This window comes from Danio rerio, chromosome 1 (assembly GCF_052040795.2).
Source record: "Danio rerio strain M-AB ecotype USA chromosome 1, GRCz13ab, whole genome shotgun sequence".
In the NCBI taxonomy this organism is placed as follows: domain Eukaryota; kingdom Metazoa; phylum Chordata; class Actinopteri; order Cypriniformes; family Danionidae; genus Danio; species Danio rerio.
In genome coordinates this window covers 52,749,609-52,773,619 of record NC_141021.1, presented here as the reverse complement: position 1 = coordinate 52,773,619, position 24,011 = coordinate 52,749,609, and the positions used below count along the sequence as shown (strand labels likewise).

Below are 24,011 nucleotides of genomic sequence, written 5' to 3'. Positions count from 1 at the left end.
ACAAGTTCTAAGTTCTGTTTGTTAAAACCAAAAGTGTCTTGCAGTTCTGTATTTGTAATCATTGGAAAGCAAATTACATTTTTCTCCTGCCCTTTTTGGCAGATCTAAAAAATGGCCCGATCCATGGCTAAAAAAACATGTGATTCGAACCTGAGATATGTGATTCATTACACCGCTAGTTATAAACAATTATTTGTATTGTATTTTGAGCTGAAACTTCACATACACACTCTAGGGACATCGGAAAATTATTCTACATTTTGTAAAAAAACATAATTCATTAAAAACAGGTACCCTTTAAGCTAATAGAGCAGACGAAATCAAGATTGCATAAATTCTGAGTCAGTTCTATTATGAATTATCCTCTTGTTGTTTTGCAGAGCGCCTGGTTATTGTAGCTGAGCACTATGAAAAAAGCTTGAAGGACCTTTTGAAGCAGCGGAAACCTGTCAGGTAACACTCAATTTAGATTCTGAATAAATATAATGCTTGTATTGTCTGTAGACCTGAAATCACAGCAATTAATGGATTCTTATGCTTCATAATGCATTCAACCGATTCAGGCATGCATAAAACATATCTAAAAAGTCATAGATTTAATCAGGGATGTTTTAATCAATAGTTTTGATGCATTTTGGTGTGTTTTTATTTGTTATGAAGTCAAATGAATTTAATGAAGGATTTCAGTGGTTAATCCTGGTGCTTCTCAAATTATATATTTAATATGAATTGTCATTCTGTACATATATATTTGTGCATATCATAACATTTCTTATTTTTTAATTATAAGAGGCCCATTAAGTCAAAATAAATAGGGTAATATTGTCACGTTCACCATCACATAATGAGGAGTTGCTCTTTAAAAATAATATTAAGTTTTATTTTGTAATGAAGCAATTTATTTACAAGTGGGCCTGGAATGCTAAAATCATGTACATATTTTGAATGCGTTATTGCAAAACAATCTCAGGGTGCCCAATCCTTTTCCTGGAGATCTGCCTTCCTGCAGAGTTCAGCAGCAACCTTGATCAGACACACCTGACTTTAATTAACAAGTGCTCCTTCAGGTCCTACCTATGTGGTTCAGTTGTGTTTGATCAGGGTTGGAGTTGAACTCTGCTGGAAGGTAGATCTCCTGGAACAGGATTGGGCACCCCTGATCAAAATGAATGTCCAATGGCAGGGTTATAGCTATTTAAAAGGATTGTAGACATAGAAATGTAATGTAATGTAATGTATCCTCTGTTGAACACAAAGGATGTTAGAAAACTGGTACCTATTGACTCCCATTGTATATATTTTTTGCCTTTTATGGATGTCATGGAACTGATATGGCCCATTCTTTTTATTTGTTTATTTTTTTAAAGATTTTTGGCCTTTGTGCCTTTATTAGATAGGCCATTATTACATAGGACAGAAAGCGAAGTGGGAGAGAGAGAGGGGTATAGGGTTTGGGAAATGTCCTTGAGCCGGAATTCGAACTTGGGGTGCCTTGATATGCCATTGCACCATATGTCAGTGCGCGAACCACTTGGCTAATGCGCCGACGATATGGCCCATTCTAATAAGTCATGGGCTGTCTTTTTATTTCTATTCTGATGAGACACAGATAACTAAGGTGCCTAGAAGAGATTAGAATCTGGCTGTCCCACAATTCTTTAAGATTAAATAATAATAAGACAGAAGTGATACCCTACTGATAACTCTCAGGCCACGTGCCTAGATGTGGGCTGCTTATCTGCCTTCAGATCCTCTCGTGTGTGAAATCTGGGCGAAAATTTTGATGAGATATTAAAAATGGACAAACATATCAGTTTTGTTATTGGTTCCATCTCCGCTTGCTGTCAAACACTTTTTAAATCACACTGCACTAGGGATAACTGGCCACACTTTTATTACTTCATGGTTAGACTACTGTAACGCACTACTGTGACATCTCTAAATCGCATACTCTTGGTCCAATCGCGCATACAATTAGTCCAATTGGTCCAAAATGCCGCTGGTAGATTCATTCATAAAAGCAGGAAACATGACCACATCACCCCCATTCTGAGGGGCCTCCATTGGCTAGCCATCCAATTTAGAATTGATTTTAAAGTGCTTTTACCAGTGTATAAATCCTTCCATAATCTATCCCCAAATTATCTTTAAAAAGCTATTCTGTCTTATACTCCCGTAAGATCTTTAAGATTGAGTGAACAAAACTGTCCAGAAGGAAACGTAGAGAGAACAGAGCTTTGTCTATGGTGAGTCTGTGGTTGTGAAACAATTAGCCCCTTGAGATTAGAACAGCACCATCACTATATATTTGTAAATCACTCTTGAAAACTTACCTGTTCATTTTGGCTATTTAATATTAATATTATAATACAGGGCGATTCAAAAAGAATTCCACAACTTTCGGGTTGATGCCACTCGAGTGTCTGGAGGAGATCATATTGAACATCTATGAACTTGAAGTACTCTTCACATTGATTAATTATTAATTCGTTCCATCATGTTTCTTTAATTAAATGCAGATTTTCAAAGTTGTGGTTGAATCTTTTCTTTTTGAACCACCCTGGAGTTCTGTCGGTTGCTTTATTTTAAAATTTCTTCTGTTGTTTCTCTTGGTTTTACCTCTATGTTTCTATAATTGTCTCTATATTTTACTCTGTCTTACGTACAGCACTTTGGTCAGTCTTGTGGCTGTTTTTAACCCTCTACCGCATGCATTATGATAATTAAAACGACAAGTAAATGAATGAATGTCATTATATCATACTAGAGGTGATGTTGCAGATTTTTTTGTGGATTTGACATGAGTTGATATTTTGTTTTTTATTGACTTTTACATTTGCATTTAGCAACAACTCACAATAAATGGCAGTCTGTCAGAAATCGCGCTACAGAAAATCACAGCATGTCATGTGAATTAACCAAGTGTGCCGCAAGCCTGCGTTTAAGTGAAGGTCTCGGCCGTTAGATCGCCCCCTGGGGGCTGGCTGCAGTACAAGTCATAAAGCCCGCCTCCTCCGTGTTAATGAAGGAGACTTGAGCCCAAATTAAAAAATTTATTACACTTGCAATAAAATGTCCTGAAAGATGGTTCTGGTCGATTAAGGCACTGGTTATTGTGCTGAAATAGGTGCAGATCTTCATTTTTGTAAACAGTTTGTTTTTAGCAGTAATTTAATGCTGGGCGTGTCATCGTGATTGACAGCTGTGATTGACAGTTTCTCAAAGCAGCACGTCTGAGCTTCGGCAGGAGACTGAAGTGTTATTATTCGATTTCCGTGTTATTTTACCATGACAAAATGAGTTCAGCAGTAAACTACAGTTTCTGACATACATGATCCTGGTGGAAACTGTTTATTCGCTAAGGTCAGGGATTTTTTCGGGCTTTATTAGTTTGCTGATACACGTACGCCTAGCCACCCAGATAGCAAAATACACTCGAGCCAGTTTCAGCTAGATTCTCGCCTGACGGAGACTTACCCCTCAGAGCTCAGACTGACTACCTCTGCTGGACCTACTCCGGATGCCTGGACTCACTGCCCGATTCCAGCCCGAGTCAATCGAGCCAGATGCGGCGGCCGAGTGAGCCGGCGCTGCCGCATGCGAGCCGGAAGTAGCCGGCGACGCCGCGAGTAGGCTATGCGCTGCGGCCCGGAGCTGCCGCGATTGAATATATAAAACCCTCATATTTGTTAACGTTATTACATCCATTTGTGTTGATATGACAGCAAACGCATGCTGAGAAGTTTGGGGGGCGTGGTTGATTTTACATAAAGCCTTTGGTTGGAAGCTCGACTCATTTTCGCGGCTCCTCCTCTGGCTCCATCAGACAGTCCTTCTGCGCATGTCAAGGCTCCAATTTCAGCAGTCTTTTGCGACAGTTTGTGCCCGTCAAGCAGGCGTTTTGCCCTCAAGGCGTTCAATGGGAAAAGGGGCTGTCGCGTCGTCCATATTTTTTACAGTCATTGGAATTAACTAAAGCACATCATTGGCTAAACTAAGGTCTTCTCTTAAACACTCTAAATGCTTTTGTGCCATGAGCTTTAGACTTTACGCCTAGACTTTAAGTATTAATTAATGAATCTTGAATATTGTGAATCCAGTAGGGATTTTTCTTTAGTAAAATAATGCGATACCACCATCTGCATTGTCACAATATTTTCTGAAAGGCACATTTGAACAGCCCACACTTTCAGAATTCATTCACTGACTAGTTTTATTGGCTTTTTAATATAATTTTTAGTCTGTTTCACATCATCAGGTCAGCAGACTCATAGCTTAACATATATATATATTTGCTCTGAGATTCATTAGTGGTTTGTATCCTCTCATGTGGAAGCCATTGACACCGTTGTCAAATTCTTCATGTGGCCAGTTTTTTGGAAAGCCTTTAGTATTCTGAAAGCATTTGATCGTCGTGTGTGTTATCTTTGGCCCGTATATTTAGGTCAATATGTTGTATTAATATTGGCATGATTGGTTTCAGAGTATAAGAAAGTGATGAATGTTACTGGCAGGTGTAAATTGAGCCAATGTGACAGCAGCTCACTATCAAAGACTTTCTTTCGGTGTATTTGCTGAGCGAATGTTACTAAAAATAACTGAAAAACAAGACGGAGGACACAAACAACTGATTGAAGCCAGCGAAGCTTCCATTTTTAGACCAAATACAAAACATCCACTCATAATTTCCAATCAGGCCAATCTGTCCAGCAATGTTTCACCACCCCGTTGAACAATCTATCCTGATTTCTTCTTCAAAGAAGCATGCTTTTCATCATCCAGATCATTAAATCGTCACAATGTAGTGCTTGAAGATGTTTGTCTGACAAAGAAAGCAGCAGTTTTTCCTGGAAAAGTGCTTGAGCACTTTATTTACCACCTTGATTGTATTTAATGATTGGTTCATTATAGGGGCAGCATGGTGGTTCAATAGCTAGCACTGTCGCCTCACAGCAAGATGGTCACTGGTTTGAGTCCCGGCTGGGCCAGTTCACGTTCCTGTGTGCTCCGTAGTGATGCGCGGATGGCGGTTATATCCGCAGATATATCCTGCGGATAATCCGTGGGTCGGGCAGGTCGTGTAACAAAAAAAATACATTACGATTAATTGCGGGTGGATGTAGCGGGACATGGCAGTGGACCAGCGAAAAAGCAGAGAGTGGGCTTTGCAGAATAGTAAGATGAGACGCCCAAAATAATAGATGAAGCGCTTGAGTAGCCTACTGTTCAAAGTTTCAGTTAGAGGAGTCATCAGAGGAAAATCTGCTATCCTTCTGGGAGAAACAAGATCACTTATTTCCACGACTACAGCGCCTTGCGGGGATAATCTTGTTCATTCAGTGCAACTGGCCACATTTTGGAGGTGAGGTGGAATCGCCTGAATCCAGGGACAGTAGGTGCTGTTCTGTTTTAGCACAGTGCAAAGAAAAAGGCCAAGTAAACATAACCGTTTAGGCTGCCGTTTAGGCTGAAGTGGCACCCTTTTTGTTATCTTGTTTCTGTATCTGTAAAAGCTAAAATGTCTTATTTTTACTTTCTGTATTTATTTGAAAATTAAGAAAATGTTGTCTGAAGACAATCTTTTGTTTTTATAAATAAATATTCATTTAAAAACGTTTACGACTAATGTATTATTTTACACTCATAGATAAAAAAGCTCACTGAATCTGCTGTTAATATCCACACTGACTTATCATCATGCCTAAAACAAAGAATGAAATTATTAAAGTGATGATCGGGTGCAGCTTGGGTGCGGATACATATATCAGATACTATAAAACTATATGTGCGGGTGCGTGGCGGGTGGATGATTAGTATAAAGCTGCGGATTCGGGTGTCATTTCAGCTGATCCGCGCATCTCTAGTGCTCCGGGTACTCCGGTTTCCAAAGACGCAGTCTAGTTATTCTCCTCTGACCTCTGTCATCAATAAGCCATTTTTTTCCCACTGAACTGCCACTCACTGGATATATTCTCTGTAAACCCTTAAGGCGGTTGTGCGTGAAAAATCCCAGTAGATCAGCAGTTTCTGAAATACTCTGACCAGCCGTCTGGCACCAACAACCACGCCATGTTCCAAGTCACTTAAATCACCTTTCCTCTCCATTCTGATGCTCGGTTTGAACAGCAGCAGATCATCTAGACCAGTGGTTCTCAAACGTTTTTCATCAAGTACCACCTCAGAAAAGAATTGTCTTTCCAAGTGACACCATAATAAGCAGTATTGAAATACAGTAGCGTATTAGACCCGATGAAGCAGCTGCACACTTCAAAAATAAAGCAGATTTATGATTATTAAAAATATTTATTATTGTCAGCCATTTTAAACATTATAAATAGTTAGAACATTAACACTGTGCTGTGTTATATGTGGAAAAAACAAACAAAAAACAAATAAAAACAAAACGTTTAAATTAAAACATGCTTTTAAAAGTTCAAAATGAAAGGTCATTGTTTCTAAAAAGTAAAAATAAAACTTGTTACTTAAATGTAAAGTATTAATGCTGCCTGGACCTTGGAAATATAAGCTATTTGTCATCATATACATATATAAATCATTTTTGATAAATTTTGAAATATATGTAGCATGTACATATGACATATTTGATTCCTCAGCTTACCACTAGAAGGAAGCCCTTGTACCACTAGTGGTACATGTACCACAGTTTAAGATCTAGACTGATCTAGACCAGTGGTTCTCAAAGTGGCGGTCGGGACCCCCCAAGGGGTCGCGAGACAATAAAGGGGGGTCGCCTGGTGATTTCCAAAAATCTATTTATTTATGTTAAACCATAAGAATGACCATATTTTATCAATAAACTACTGAAGAGAAAAATTGTTGTTTATAGTTAATATATACTATATAGTTACTACAGTAGCTTATAGTTACTAGTTCTATTGGATTGCGACCCCTGGTGTAATTACATATATTTTAAAGACACACCAATGGCGTCAGATGCAGCAGATTGATTTTATAACATCAGGATAAACTTTCTGGCACATTTACAGCTCTGTTATAGATAAAAAATAAAGAATAAACTTGGGTCTATTGGTGTGTGTGCGCTATTGCATGCGAGGTTTCTGTATATATAACCACCTCAGAGGATATTGGGGGTCGCGAGTCACTAGCATTGTTATTTTGGGGGTCGCAAGCTAAAAAGTTTGGGAACCCCTGATCTAGACCATGGCTGTTTCTCAATATGCATTCCTCAGCAATCTTGCGTCCTCGTGTTCTCGTCTAACGTCATCATCAACTGCCAAAGTTCAGTTCCAAGACTCAAGAGCGCAAGAACGGAGGACGCGTAAAACTTCCCGAATGTGTTCTTGATATAGAGGACACATCGATGCAGACTTAAGCGGAAAACTTACTCGAGAAGTCCCAGAAGACATTATGGATGAGTAAATGAGGTGGAAAGTGCAGCATTTTATATAGATTTAATATTAAAGTTCAGAGATATAACTTATTTACCTCAGGAGTTTCCCTAAATGAAACGGTGAATATAAACATTACCATGACAATCCTAATAAAGGCATAAACACATTAAGGGTGTTTATTTGCTGATATTCGTATTAAAATTAGCTTTATTTGTACTTTGCAACACATGTAAAGTCTTTATGCATAGTATATATTGTGAAAAAGGGGGAAACAATAAATGGTATGAATGTTGTAATGTTTAAATACTTACTATTAAAAACGTGTTAAGGTCATGTGACCATCAGGAAGACAGCACCATCTCATTTTTAACAGGACAAGTTAGTTTTTCCAAGGGAACTTGGTAAGAACGGTCTGCACAAGAACGCAAGTCTATTCTCAGCGTTCTTGGAATTGAGAAACAGTCCATGTCTACATGTCTAAATGCATTGAGCTGCTTCATTGTGATTGGCTGATTAGAAATTTGCATTAACGAGCAGTTGGACAGGTGTACCTAATAAAGTGGCCGGTGAGTGTATATTGTTTCTGTGCATTTCTATTTACAAAGGCTTTAGCTTAACAAAAAGCACTCAGATCTCATTTTAGGATTGCGAATAACCATTCCCACTTTTTGTTTATTAAATGGCATAAACATTTATTCCCATAAGGCATTTGTTTTCGAGGTCATATTGTCCCAGAAGTCTGTGTTTGTGCAGGCAGGCAGGCGCTCTCACTCTCTCTCTCTCTCTTTTTGTCCTCTGTCTTCAATTGAAAGCAGACAAATGCAGTCTCTTTCACATTCAGCTCTGCTGTTTTCATGCAGTATGTTACTGAGCACAACTAAACTAGTGCAGTGCTTTCCAATAACTGATTTTAACAGGTCAGACCACACATATAAACTGCTCTTGTTCTGCCATCTACTGTCTAAATGTGACATTTGATTATGAATGAGTGGCATTTAAATAGATTTATGTGTGCTAATAATTTCAATATATATGCTAGTGGATGGTGTATATTCATAATGTCCTAATGTTTTATTTGTGACATTTATTGTCATTTATCTTATAAAAAATATCAAAAATGGGTTTCCTCTACTCAATAATGTGTTCATTTACCAACTTTTTTTTTATAGAAATTGGAAAGCTGCTGTTATGTTGTTGAAGACACCGTAAATAGAGTTAGCTTCAAGTTCAAGTTGACTTCATTTGTGTAGTATGTTACAAACAGCCACAAGACTGGCTGAAGTGCTTTACTGCATCATAAAAAAAACAAACTATAGAAAAACAGAACTATAGAAAGGAATAAAAATAAAGACAAAAGACATAAAAGCAGGGTGAATAAAATGTTATCTTTGGTGGTTTTTGTTTCTTTTGCTAGTCCAGAGAAGGTGCTACAGGTTGCCTATGAAGTGCTGGAAGGATTGGAGTTCATGAATAAGCACGGGATGGTGCATCGCGCTTTATCTCCTAACAATGTCCTCCTAGATCGTGCGGTAAGTGGAATTTATTTGCATAGTCCCAGTTGTTTTGTTTTGTTTTGTTTTGTTTTGTTTTGTTTTGTTTTGTTTTGTTTTGTTTTGTTTTGTTTTGTTTTGTTTTGTTTTGTTTTGTTTTGTTTTGTTTTGTTTACATCACATCATTATAGCAGCACTTTTTTATGATGCTGTATAACAATAATTATTTTATTGTATAATTATTATTTATTGTATAATTATTATTTAGTTTATTTTAATTACCATCTATTAAATCTATTAAATTGTTACATTTTGAATTTGTTAATTTAATACATTTAATTTAACTTAAATCATATTTATTTGTTGTAAGTTGTATGTGTTCATTTATTTTAATTTATTAGTGTTAAATATTTATTTGTTTTGAATAACTTAAAATCATAGCTAATTGTTGTAATCCATATTTTATTTCATTTATTTAATTAAATTTAGTAGTTTAATTAGATTGAATTAAATTTAATTGTCTTTATTATTTAATTTATTGTAATAAACTATAGATCATGTTTATTGATGTAACTTGTATTTGTTAATTTAGTTTATTTTTTAATCTTTCGTTTTTATACTTTTTAATATTGTATTTGTTCATTTAATTACATATAATTTATAATCATTATTGTTTATTATTTATTATAACATGTATAGCTTAAAATCATATTTAAGTAATGTAATTTGTTTTTAAATTAATTTTATTTATTAGTGCTCAATATTTTTTTATTTTAATTATCTTAAATCATATCTAATTGTTGGAACCTGTACTTGTTTTGTTTATTTAATTTAATTTATATTCTTTAATATATAAATTATAATCAATAATAATAATTAATTAATCAATAATTTAATTTATAAGTGTTTATTATTGTAATTATTTTTAAATAGCCTTAACTTAAAATTATTATTATTTGTTGATTAAATACAATTTATCAGTGTTTAATACTAAATTTATTCAAATTAACTTATAAATTATATCTAATTGTTATTTGTATTTGTTAATTACATTTCATTGAAATTATATTGATTTGTGTTTATTATTTACCATATTTTAATTAACTTAAAATATTTAATAGTTGTAATCCATATTTGTGTTGTTGATTTGATGTAAATAAATTGATTCATTAGTGTTTATTAAGTAATTTATTTTAATTAACTTAAAAATCATATCTATTAGTTGTAATCCGTATTTGTTTTGTTGATTGTATTCAATTTATTTATTCATTAGGTTTTATTATTTAAACTATGTTTAATTAACCTAAATACCATATATATTTTTTTAATTTTATTTAATTAATTAGTGCATATTATTTAATTTTAATTAACCTAAAAATCATATTTATTTGTTTTAATCTGAATTTGTTTTGTCAATACTTTTTTTTTATTATGATCCTTTTTATTGTTACTGAAACATTATACAGCTATATTGTAAGATCTTTAATAACTGAAATATTAAAATATAAACTAACTTCAAACCCAACAAATATTAACATTGACATAATGTTTATCAGGATGATCAGCTTCTAATTAACATTTCCTTTCTTTCACAAACTCTACAGGATAAAGTGAAGCTGGCCAAATTTGGCCTGTATCATATGACCGACCATGGAGCAGATGTCGACTTCCCAATTGGGTACGTCATTCGTCCATAATCTTTTCCATTTGTTCGAAGCGTATCCCTCAAAATAAAAACTCATGTGCTTTAGAGTCTATATAAGGGTTCTGATAACATCTCAGCATCATTAAAGTGGAGCACAAAGTCAGGGTGAGCTTTAAATCTTGTGCGCCGTCTCTTTAAGACGCACAGAACTGAACCATCAGCATTCATGGAGAGCGAGGGAAAAAAAGATCAATGGGTCACGCTGTTCTCTCATAATAAAGAAAGATGAGCTAACATTAGATGTGCATCGTCTTTGTTTTGATCAAAAGCAGATCCAGGATATCAAAGCGGCTTCATAAATAACATGGCGGAGTGGCACAACTAGGAGCCCTCATGTCTTGTAATATCCGGTTGCGATTTTTTTTCCCGTCTTTTTGTTATCTGTCATCACAAGGAGCCCATCTGCACTCTGCAAAACCTTTCCAACACCCATATCTCTGTGTTTCTGTAGGTATCCATCTTACCTGCCTCCGGAGGTTATTGCTCAGGGCTGTTTCTATTCCAGCGAGCCCTCCATCAATGAGGCCCCGCAGCCTTCAGGGCCCAAAACTGACGTCTGGTCTCTCGGGGTGCTTCTGTTTGAACTCTGTGTGGTATGAACTCAATGCAGCTCATCCAGAACTGAAGCAAACTTTTACTTTAATACTAATTATCTGTGTGTGTGTGTGTTTAAAACAATATATGAATCATTTAGGGTGCATGTAGTGCACTTGGGTTACAAATGAAAACATGTTTAAATGTTACAGTTAACACTCAGTCAAAATTATTAACCCTCCTGTGATTTTTTTATTATTATTATTTTTTTTGTTTCTCTTTTAAATATTTCCCAAATGGATTGATAGACGAAAGGAGCGACAACTTCCTTTCAGATTGCTTTTAGGACATATAGGATAGATCAGTGGCTCTCAAACTTTTTTCATCAAGTGCCACCTCAGAAAAAAATTTACCACCAAAATAAGCAGCATTGATATACAGTAGCATAGTAGGCCCAGTAAAGCAGCTACAACTCTGCACAGTTAAAAAACGTGGTATATTACCTCAGAAATATAGGCTATGTGTCATATATGGCATATTATATACATCATTTTTGATCAATTTAGAAATGTGTGTAGCATGTACATGACATATTTCATTCCTCCGCGTACCACTAGAAGGAAGCCTGCGTACCACTAGTGGTACACGTACCACAGTTTGAGAACCACTGGGATAGATGGATAGAAGCATGGGTGGATGGATGAATTGATGGGTGAATGCATAGATGGATGGAAAAATTATAGATGGATGCATGAAATTGTGGATGGATGAAAAGAATGATATATGATGAAAGTAAAGATGGCTATTATTTATAAGTATAGAAAGTATTTTGCTTGTTTGGTAAATTTGACTATTTAACCGTCACCCCCACAATGATTCTGATTGGCTCTGTGTTGTCATGTGCTTTGCAATGTTCAATAGGGAAGGCAGATTCTGCAGAACATAGACATCAGCGAGAGAATGAAGTTCATCATCACCTTAGGTATGTTCAAGTACACAATAAATAGTGTATTTTATTTTCAGTCCATTTCCCTTTGAAACACTCTTCACTACTGCAATATCTCTGATGTTTCCTTAACAGGGTGCATGGATGACATCATTACAGTATTAGCCGAGGAACACGGGTGCATAGACACAATTAAGGTCAGTCTATATGCATCTTAGTAGACTGTCTACTTTACTTACAGAGATAAACAGTTGGAGCCAGAATTTTAGCCCCTGTTTCCTTTTTTCTGTTTAACAGTTTATAAACAAATTTCTAATCATAATAGTTTTAATAACTCATCTCTAATAACTGATTTATTTTATCTTTGTCATGATGACAGTAAATAATATTTGACTAGATATTTTTCAAGACACTTCTATACAGCTTAAAGTGACATTTAAAGGCTTAACTAGGTTAATTAGGTTAACTAGGCTGGTTAGGGTAATTTAGGCAAAGTATTGTATAATGATGGTTTGTTCTGTAGACTATCAAAAAATAATTACTCAAGGGGGCTACTAATATTGACCTTAAAATGACTTCAGAAAAATTAAAAACTGCTTTCATTCTAGCCGAAATAAAACTAATAAGACTTTCTCCAGAAGAAAAAATATTATCTGACATACTGTGAAAATTGACTTGCTCTGTTAAACATCATTTGGGAAATATTAAAAAAAGATTGACAATAATTCTGTATCTCAATTTGATTGTGTTTTTTTCAAAACCTTTTACTTACTTTTAGGACAGAAAGTACACGGTGACAACTGCTTTATCTCAGAGGTTTCCTCTCAACAGGGTTTAGCTTTAAAATGTTTACTTGGAAACCTCTCAGACAAACTCTTCTTAGCTTGACGCTGAACACACACTGGCGGGACGGCTAATGTCTTCCAAATGTCCTCATAAAACTCGACTTTTCAGTGGAGTTTATAGCGGGAATGACAGATAGTGCTGATTTATCAGGGTTTGATGCTTGACTAATATTCTTGTCTTCGTCATTCTCCCAGGATCTGCCTGAAAACGTGCAGGCTTTATTGAGGAAATGCCTGACGTTTCTCCCTTCAAAACGGTAACCTGTCCATATGCTTCATCCTTCCTTTATTGAAAGAAACGCTCTCATCTTTTAAAGCTTTTCCTGCAGTCTGAAGGGTTGATGGCTACAATTTGTCCCCTTTCATTTTTTGTTAATGACATCATACGTTTTTTTTAATGATTTACAAACGACACCTGCTAAAATGTCTCTCAGTGTAGCAATAGTGCATTTAATGTTGTTTTTTAATGACATATTAAAAACTGTGTATAAGGATTTAAGGAGTCAAAAAGACTCATTTGTCAGCGATACGTTTTTAAGATTGCACTAATATGTCTTTTTTTCTTTTTCATACTTTTCAAAACCTTTTTGACACCGTTTTAAACTGAATTTAGATTTTTTGTTGATCGTAAATGTGCTAAAAAAGTAAATCTAATTATTTAAAATAAACTAAATTTGTGTATTAGGTAAAAAACATTTAAGTAAAATAGTGTTTTATTAAGACATTTTGAAAAATGTCTACTCTAAATAAATTAAAAGAACTTAATTTGGACTACTTTAAAGGAAATTTTCTCCGTTTATTTATTCGTTCGTTCATTCATTCATTCATTCATTCATTTTCTTTTCGGCTTTGTCCGTTTTTTAATCCGGGGTCGCTACAGCGGAATTAACCTCTTCATTCATTCATTCATTCATTCATTCATTCATTCATTCATTCATTCATTCATTCATTCATTCATTCATTCATTTATTCATTCAATCTTTCATTCATCTGTTTGTTTGTTTGTTTGTTTGTTTATTTATTTGTTTATTTATTCATTTTCACCATCAGATTCCAGATCTATAATAATAAATATATTAATAAGAATAATAATATAACAATTTGTTGATTTTCTCAAGCCAACATAATTTAAAAAAGTGTTCAAAAAAGACATTTTGTAAATTAATTAATTAATTAATTCATTCATTCATTCATTTCCTTTTCGGCTTAGTCCTTTTATTAATCTGGCCATACCACAGTGGAATTAATTATTTATTTTAACCATCAGATCGAAGATCTTTAATAATAAATATAATAATAATATTTATAATAATAATAATAATAATAATAATGATGATGATGATGATGATGATGATGATGATAATAATAAATATAATAATAATAATAATAATAATAATAATAATTATGATAATAATAGTAATAGTAATAATAATAATAATAATAATAATAAATATAATAATGCGCTTAAATAATATAACAATTTGTTGACTTTCTCAAGCCAACATAATTTTAAAAAGTGTTCTATTAAGACATTTAGTAAAGTATCTACTCTAAATATATGAAAAGATCTTAATTTGGACAACTTTAAAGGAGATTTTCTCTATTTATTTATTTATTTATTTATTTGTTTATTTATTCATATAATATTCTTTGTATGATATAAAATCACTTTTAGAAACATTTGAACATATATCTGTTAATAATTATTTATTTATTTATATATTTATAGAGATTGGTTGTGGCTGGAAGGGCATCCACTGCATAAAAATGTGCTGGATGAGTTGGCGGTTCATTCCACTGTGGGGACCTCGGATTAATAAAGGGACTAAGCCAACAAGAAAATGAATAAATAAAAAAAAAAAAAATATATATATATATATATATATATATATATATATATATATATATATATATATATATATATATATATATATATATATATATATGTGTGTGTGTGTGTGTGTGTAAATATATAAATATATATTCATTTATATAGGCTGTTTTTAATTTAGTGTTTGTTTGTTGGTTTATATCTTAAATGTTGAATCACAAGTTGTTGATTTGGTCTAATCAAATCATCATGATACTGGAATTGATTTCCTGTGTATTAATCATTAATAGATATTTAAAAAACCCAAGCAGATCAAAAGTATGGTTGATTAATAACACTTATTTGTGTCTGCTAATTGTTTCTGTCCTTCAGACCCACTCCTTCTGATCTTCTGGGAGACGCAGTGTTTGAGAGCATATCTTCTGAGTATACTCCCTATCAGAGTCCTGTGCATCTGTTCTCCGCCTCACCACGATGTGCTTATCTACAGCTTCCTGATGACATCAGTGAACTCTGTAGAGGTGCAAATTCTGTACTAAATATTCAGAAACATATACAAAATGATTTTTAGAATATAGTAACTAAAAGCTCCAGTCAATAGCCAAACAGAAATAACTGGGGAGCTGGGATAAAGATAGTAAGATCAATTTGACAGGTTTTACATCTAATACAAACCAAACAAGTTTGCTAAATGTACAGGCGAAGTCAAAATTATTAGCTCTCCTTAATTATTAGCCCCCTGTACATTTCCCCCACCCATTTTCTGTTTAAAGAAAAGAAGATTTGACAAATTTCTAAACATAATAGTTTTAATGACTCATTTCTAAAACCTGATTTATTTTATATTTGCCATGATGACAGTCAATAATATTTTACTAAATATTTTAAGATCAAAATTCTAGTATTCAGCATAAAGTGACATTTAAAGGCTTAACTAGGTTAATTAGGTTAACTAGGCAGGTTAGGGTAATTATGCAAGTTATTGTATAACGAAAGTTTGTTCTGTAGACAATTGGAAAAATAAATTGCTCAAGGGGGTTAATAATTTTGACCTTAAAGGGGTTTTAAATATATTAAAAACTGCTTTTATAGCCAAAATAAAACAAATAAAACTTTCTCCAGAAGAAAAAAATATTATAGGAAATACTGTTAAAAATTATTTGCTCTGTTCACATCATCTGGGAATATTTTAATCTTGCAACAGTGCCCCAGTGCCTTGTTATTCAATTCAGTGTAGGTCATGGAAATTCAGCTTTTTAGTTTTAGAGAATTTGACATTGGTGGGAATCCTGATTAAAAGGCAACTTATTAGACTTCAAAATTACTGACCATGAACAATGCTGGGTAAGCCAAAAGCAAAACAGTAATGACTGGATCAAGTACAGATAAATAAACAATACATGAAATAAATGTCATTTATCAAAGGTGTCTATGATTAGTACAGTTGAAGGCAGAATTATTATCTCTCTTGAATTATTAGCCTCTCTGGATATAATTTCCCCCAATTACCATTTAATCAGAAATCTAGATAAATTCTGGAAAAGTTACTTCAAAAAGTAGTTTAATTACTAATTTCTACTTGTGTTAAAATAAAAAGTAGCTTAGTTTCTCAATAAGCTATTCACTCTACTCAGTACCACTTTAAATCCATATTAAAGACTCTATAATGCATAGACAACTGAAATTAAGCTCTTAAAAAATTGAGTAAAACAGGATATTTTACAATTGCTTAACACTAATTTAACACTTTTAAACTTGATGCGTTCGCCGTTGTCCTAAAACGACAGGGGGCGGTCAAAAGAAACTGACCGTAAAGTCAGACGAATAAACGGAGAAGAAGTTTCCGGAACTACGTCAAATAAATAATATCATTCAATATTTTTCACCTAATTATTTGTAATGTTTTTATAAATTATTTAAATGATTATAAAGATTTTTATAACCACTCAAGATTTTTTTTTTTTATCAAACTTTGATGCATCACTTGCTTTTGTCCATATCTCGGACAGTTTTAACTATTAAAGTAAAAATATTAATGACAACAGAACTTGAGTTACTCGACAAATATATCTTTTATTATGGCAAGAATAAAAGCAAAAAAAAGTATGCTTACTAAAAATACAGATTTGTTTTATTTTTTTTTATTTTTTTTTACTTAACCCGCGAAACAATTCATACATTATCGTCTGGCTAGTTTTAATCCTCTACTTCTGCTAAAAAGGCAATAATGGTCCAACATTCCTGACCATTATCATCAATAAAGCCTAGAAAAACAGGGCATCAGTATATTGTAAACCGATAGGTTCAAATATTCCTTCCCAGTTATCAAAGAAATAATTTGTTTCTTAATTATAGTTTTGTGAGGATTAAATTGTTTTAAATTCAGAATTAAACATATACGTCAGTGTCAAACCCATTAAAGGTGGAAAAACATTTTCTATAATTGTGTACCTGGGTCTCCAGGCAAACTTATCCCTCAGGTTTTTTTAAACCTTTTAACAAAAACTTTCCTCCTTTCCCACAGCTGTTGCAATTTCTAGCCAAGAATTCTTGTTCATCAGGTTATCTCTATGATCACAGATCATAAAGATGTCTGTACGGTCGTACCTGTTTCAGACAAAATCTCTTCAAAGTGGTTCATATTCAACTCAAATCAAACGTGGGGCCGTGCACACTATGCTTGAGTCTAAAAAAAAAAAAATCATGCGATCCGCCGGCCGAAATCATTTCGCGCGCACTCAAAGCGAACCTCCGCAAACTCCGATGACGTCACAATTGCCGGATGCACTCAAGCAAACTAGCGGACGCATCGAGTATAAACGAGGCTTAAAAACTGACACTTGCACCAGTTTTACACATTTGCATCTGACACTTTCATACAAAAACATTGTGCATTTATAAAGTATTCCTCACACAGCTGAGTGGGCTTGACAAACCACCTGCAGAAACACTCTTCTCTGTATATGCACTGGTCACTTTATTAAAACTTCTGACTCTAGCAGTTAATTCTCTGAGCACAAACAGTTCCTTTGCATAATTAGCACTTGTTGTGTGTATTGCCTCTTCTTGTTGAATCGCTGGATGCCTCCCTTAACTGTAAGTCACTTTGGACAAAAGCACCTGCTAAATCAGCGTTTCTCAACCATGTTCCTTGAGGACCAGCACCTCTGCACATTTTCCATTGCTGCGTCCCAAATGGCACACTATGCACTATGCACTCATGCACTATGTACTTATGCACTTACACACTCAACAGGATAGTATATGTATGTAGTGTTGTCCCAAATGGAGCACTAATGTTTTTTTACCAAGCGGAAATTCAAACCGGTTCCCTGATGACGTTTGACGGTTGCCAAATCAGTGAAATAAACGAACGAATTATCAAATAATACCTGGAGCGAGTATTGCCGCATTCACCATCGGGAGGCGCTATAATCACTAATCACTAATCACTAAATAAAGTTATTCAACATGTGCGTCCGATAGCTCCGCCCCTTCCGCTATGTAAGCAAACCTGCGGTCGTTGAGTGCGTGAAGTGTCCATCATTCCACACTTCATTTTAGCGGCTGAATGAGTGCATCATCCGGGTCATTAAAGTGCACTCATTATTTTTAGAGTTTTCAGTGTGAACGCACTACTTACACTATTTATACTACAAAATGGCATAGAATAGTGCATAAGTATGCGATTTGGGACGCAGCTCATGTCTCCTTAACCAAACACACCTGATTCAGATCATCAGCTCATTAGCAGAGACTGACATACCTGTGATGGGTGTAACAGACAAAGTAGACATCCAAAACATGCAGTGCTGCTGGTTCTCCGGGAACGTGGTTGAGAAACACTGTGCAAGTGAACGGTAAATGAAGTCAAATGAACAAGTGAACGCTAAAATGAATGTACATAACCGTGCTGCTCTGTTGTGCAGAGAATGGAGAGAACTACCTGTCGGAGAGAGCCATAGATGAGGTTTATCACCTGTGGTGTCTGGCAGGGGGAGACCTGGAGAAAGAGCTCACCAATCAGGAGATCATCCAGTCCAAACCACCCATCTGCACGCTTCCCAAGTACATATACGTCTCTTTTAACCACTTGATGGCAGCTTTAGGAATGCTTAAGAGTGCATCATCATCGAATGTGTTTGCTGTAGGTTTATTTTGGAGGATGGCGAGTCGTTTGGACAGGGCCGGGACAGAAGCTTCCTCCTGGATGACACAACTGTGACACTTTCTCTCTTTCAGCTCAGAAACGTAAGCGTGTTTGCTTGTATTTGCTAGCAAATGTAAAATACACACTGTAAACAATGTTATGACAAAAAGTCATGACAACACATGTTTTTATGTTCCTTTAACTGCATTTTCGGTTGAAGTCTGTGAAAAACTGAGCAATGTGTTTGACTTCATTCTCTATATGAGAGGCCTCTTAAAGCTGCCATCACCAAAAAAGCTTTTAATATGAAATATTAAATACGTTATAGTAGTTCAGTACTTTCTCCTTGTGTCGTTCTATTGTTATTACACAACTAATTTTTCAGATTTGTTTTAATTTTATGTTTGTTTTGTTTGGGTTTTTTCCTCAATCTATTTCAATTTCATGTCAGCAGCTCCTTTAGAAATATTATTACCAGGAAAAAACATGACATGCTCAATACTTATTTCCCCAATGTATATTTCAACCCGGGCTCATTGTGGAAACGTAGCCCCGTGGACGTTTCTGCGGACCGCGATTTAAGTCCCGGGAGGTACGTATTCGAGCGTTTTTTGTTTTCGCGGATCCGCGAGAGGCCGCTGTGTGCGCTTTTTCGCGTCTCGGGCGCCTCTCGGAAGCGCCGAAAAGCCGCCGGATCGGCCGACTCGGCCGCCCTCCTCTTCCTCCTCCTCCTCCTCCTTCCCTAAACCCGAGCAACGGTTCGCAAAAGCCGTCCAGAAAAAAAAAAAAAAAAGCAAAAGCCCTCGTCTTCGATTTCGACCGCGTTTTCAGATCCCACCGCGTTCTCGCCCTTATTTTTCGGATTCTGTTTTTCGTCTTACCTGATTTCCGGAACCTGCTGTTCCCCGGACTCGATCCCGGTCGTCGTCCACCGCAGCCGGCTCCTCCTCCGGGGCCTCCGCTCCGCCGACGCAACGCTGTGAGCTAAGCGGACAAACTGATTGCATCGGGAAAGCCCTCCACTCGGAGGCGAGCCGTCGGACAGCAAGCGCGAAGAGGAGGGGTGGAGCGGCGCCACACCGCCCCACAGCGTTCGCTCGAAAAAATCTAAACGCGGACTTTACGTACCTCCGGCCACGTAAATCGCGGTCTCCAGAAACGTCCGCGGGGCTACGTTTCCAGAATGAGCTTGGGTTGGTATATTTTCAACAAATAAAAAACAAAAAAACATAATGTGAGTTGACATCCTAAAACGCTGCTAATGTCTGCTTTTAGAGGCTGAAGGATGTGGCGGGAGAGACATACTTTCCATTATTGGAGGATGAGTAAGAAATTGTTCCCTCGTTCGTTAGCCTTCTCATCTTGTGTTGAGTTATTGTTTGACAGCGGTCTGTGTCAGCCTGATGCTCAAGTAATGTCTGTTGTGTCCCGCAGGCAGTGCAGCCTGCCTCAGTCCAGCAGCAGTAATGAACTGTCTGCCACCGTCACACTGCCCCTCATTATCCGAGAGAGAGACACCGAGTACCAGCTCACACGCATCGTCCTCTTCCACAGACTGCTCAAGGTCCTTCACACACACCAACACACACGCATGCACACAAACACACATATGCACACAAACACACCCACACACGCACACAATTATTTAGTATTTCTTATTATTTAAAAACCTTACTTTTTGTTGACAATGTTAGCAGAGCGCTTTGTTCAGTAATAATTCATATTATTTCACATACTGCTCACACGCTACTATTACATAGAAAGTATAGTTTCTCAATATGAAATATTGATTTCTTTAAAGACATTGTTTCTTTCTAATTTGAATTATCATGATTTATCGTTGTGTATCATTTATTTTTTATTGTTTTATATTTTTACACTCACCGGCCACTTTATTAGGTACACCTTACTAGTACCGGGCTGGACCCTCTTTTGCCTTCAGAACTGCCTTAATTCTTCGTGGCATAGATTCAACAAGGTACTGGAAATATTTCTGTGTACATTAAGATGACATAGCGTATTATCCTGCTGGAAGTAGTGATCAGAAGATGGGTAAAGTGTGGTCATAAAGGGATGGAAATGGTCAGCAACAATACTCAGGTAGGCTGTGGCGTTGACACAATGCTCAATTGGTACTAATGGGCCCAAAGTGTGCCAAAAAAAATTCCACACACCATTACACCACCACCACTAGCCTGAATCGTTGATACAAGGCAGGAAGGATCCATGCTTTCATGTTGTTGAAGCCAAATTCTGACTCGACCACCCGAATGTCACAACAGATATCGAGACTCATCAAACCAGGCAACGTTCATCCAATTTTCTATTGTCCAATTTTGGTGAGCCTGTGTGAATTGTTGCTTCAGTTCTTAGCTGACAGGAGTTGCACCCAGTATGGTTTTCTGCTGCTGTAACCCATCCGCCTCAAGGTTGGACATGCTCGTCTGTATTACCTCTGTTGTAAAGAGTGGTTATTTGAGTTACTGTTGCCTTTCTCTCTGCTTGAACCATTCTGGCCATTCTTCTCTGATTTCTGACATCAAAAAGGCATTAGGGCCCACAGCACTGCCGCTCACTGGATATTTTCTCTTTTTCAGACCATTCTGTGTTACCCCCCAGAGATGGTTGTTCGTGAAAATCCTAGTAGATCAGCAGTTTCTGAAATACTCAGACCAGCCCGTCTGGCAACAACAACGTTTGGGCTTCAGCAGATCGTCTTGACCATGTCTACATGCCTAAATGCGTCGAGTTGCTGCCATGTGATTGGCTGATTTTAAATTTGTGTTAACGAGTAGTTGTACAGGTGTACCTAATAAAGTGGCCAGTGAGTGTATATAATGTGTAATATTGGTATCTTGTAATAGCGCCACAAAAGTTTGCATGCTTTTTTTAAAGGCATACCCTTACAAGAAGAACCAGATCTGGAAGGAGGCGAGGGTTGACATTCCTCCTCTTCTGAGGGGTCTGGCCTGGGCGGCTTTACTCGGAGTTGAGGTACGCACACAATCACTGCGTTTACACCATGGAATATAGTGCAATTTTCCCAGATGTTTTATGACCGCTTTTTAATAGGCAGCTGATTTTCGTTTGCATCAGATGATGATGCTGATCCATTTTTCTGTCTAAAAAGCAGCCCTGGCATTTTCAGCTCATTAATAGACTATTGATTCCTGTGTTTGCATGTTGTGTGCAATCAATCAAATGCTGACACGAAGTCAATGTGCATTTTGCTTTTAAGCAAACACCTTTTCTTTGCCTTTTAGGTTTATGCTAGCTCTATTTCCATTTTAAAATGCACAACTTTTAATTTTTTACCCCAAATGAAGTAAACATTACTTTTTTTTAAACACAACTTAAACCTATTTGAATATTGTTTGTAACGAATACTATTTTAATTTGTGTTTATTTATTAACTGTCTACGTAGCTTGTGTAGCTCTTTATAATTTCATGTTTTTTCTTGTTCTTTTCTGAAAGTAAGTAATATTTAATGGCTTTGCAAAGCAAATTATGGCAGTTTAACAGTTTATTACCAGTACCATTACAATTTGTGTTTTTTTTTGTATTTGTACAGTGAATATAGGCTAAAATTTTAACTATAATTTGATAGTTACATTTTCACTTTGGCGACGCAGAGGCGCAGTAGGTAGTGCTGTCGCCTCACAGCAAGAAGGTCGCTGGTTTGAGCCTCGGCAGGGTCAGTTGGCATTTCTGTGTGGACTTTGCATGTTCTCCCTGCGTGCATGTGGGTTTCCTCCGGTTGCTCCGGTTTCCCCTTACTCCGAAGACATGCGGTACAGGTGAATTGGGTAGGCTAAATTATCCGTAGTGTATGAGTGTGTGTGAGAGTGTATGGATGTTTCACAGAGATGGGTTGCGGCTGGAAGGGCATCCACTGCATAAAACATATGCTGCATAAGTTGGCGGTTCATTCCGCTGTGGCGACCTCTGATTAATAAAGGGACTTAGCCAAAAAGGATAGGAATGAATTTTCACTTCTGGCGACACATTTACAGCACTGACATACATTAAAGAATTAAACAAAGAATAGACTTTGGTCTATTGGTGCACACAATTGCACGCAAAGTTTCTGTATTTATAACCACCTCAGAGGATATTGGGGGTCGCGAGTCACTAGCATTGTTATTTTGGGGGTCGTGGGCTGAAAAGTTTGGGAACCCCTGCTGTAGGGGAGTGAATCATGCATAACATGTAATGGTAACACTTTAATTTGATGGTCCATATGAGTATTAGTAGACTGTCTGTTGATACTGCTGTTAAACAGACGTAAATAACTTTGTAAGTACATGTCAACTTACACTAACCCAACCTTAACAGTCTACTTGTAATCTAATGAGAATTAGTTGGCTTGTAGATGCAATGTTACTTAAATTCAACAAACTGACCAAAATAAAGTCAAAATAAAAGATCAAAATAAAGCATGACCAATGTCATAACCAAACTACAAGCTTAGATAAATGCACTAATGCAAATATAAAAGTGAAATAAACTATGCGTTCATTATGATTTGGTACAGGTAAGTGTAAAAATTGCACTGCAAAGTCAGCTCAAAATGGCAAATCTTTGAGATGTGGCTATTGCATATGCACACATTGCAATATGGATGCCGAAATTATATATTTTGCCGCCTTTCCTTATACCTTAACCCACGCTTAACCCACCCATACCACCAAACCAATCTCTAACCTTACCTGTATCCCTCCTTAGTAGCACCATAAATGTTGTGTATTCAAACATGAACACAATAAGTAGTTAAAGCCACTTGATACAACTTAATTTCAACTTTAATATGCACCCACAGGGCGACATCCAATCAAAATACGACTCCATCGATAAGGACACGCCCATCCCCACTGACAGACAGGTGAGAAGTGAACTGTGAATCTCTTCTAGGTGCTTATTTAATAGTCCTCTGATTGAGTTGATGTGAAACTCTGAATCTTTCATGAGCCTGTTGAATAATTCAGTTTGTTTGTCTTGGGCTTGTTAAGATTTGACTGTCCTCTGCCGAATATTTCAAAAAGCTCTGAAGCAAACGTGTCGCTCCTTCTGATCCGAGTTCACTCAGGGCTGCTGGTTGAGTTTTTAATGGTTAATTCAGCCTATGTTATGGTGTTT

The 24,011-nt window shown here is 36.1% G+C and overlaps 1 protein-coding gene across 3 annotated transcripts in view; it reads left to right on the top strand.

Annotated features, from left to right (window-relative positions):
- The window catches only part of tbck (TBC1 domain containing kinase), a 173,697-nt gene that overhangs the window by 86,129 nt on the left and 63,557 nt on the right, over positions 1-24,011 (top strand). For all 3 annotated transcript variants that reach the window (XM_087236400.1, XM_087236399.1, NM_001080637.2), the window contains 14 exons: positions 381-453; positions 8,788-8,902; positions 10,468-10,541; positions 11,020-11,161; positions 12,024-12,084; positions 12,184-12,245; positions 13,089-13,150; positions 15,097-15,245; positions 18,654-18,792; positions 18,876-18,975; positions 20,150-20,199; positions 20,309-20,438; positions 21,770-21,868; positions 23,695-23,757. In XM_087236400.1, the coding sequence (XP_087092526.1) occupies positions 381-453; positions 8,788-8,902; positions 10,468-10,541; positions 11,020-11,161; positions 12,024-12,084; positions 12,184-12,245; positions 13,089-13,150; positions 15,097-15,245; positions 18,654-18,792; positions 18,876-18,975; positions 20,150-20,199; positions 20,309-20,438; positions 21,770-21,868; positions 23,695-23,757 (1,319 nt within the window). The remainder of the gene's footprint in view (positions 1-380; positions 454-8,787; positions 8,903-10,467; positions 10,542-11,019; positions 11,162-12,023; positions 12,085-12,183; positions 12,246-13,088; positions 13,151-15,096; positions 15,246-18,653; positions 18,793-18,875; positions 18,976-20,149; positions 20,200-20,308; positions 20,439-21,769; positions 21,869-23,694; positions 23,758-24,011) is intronic.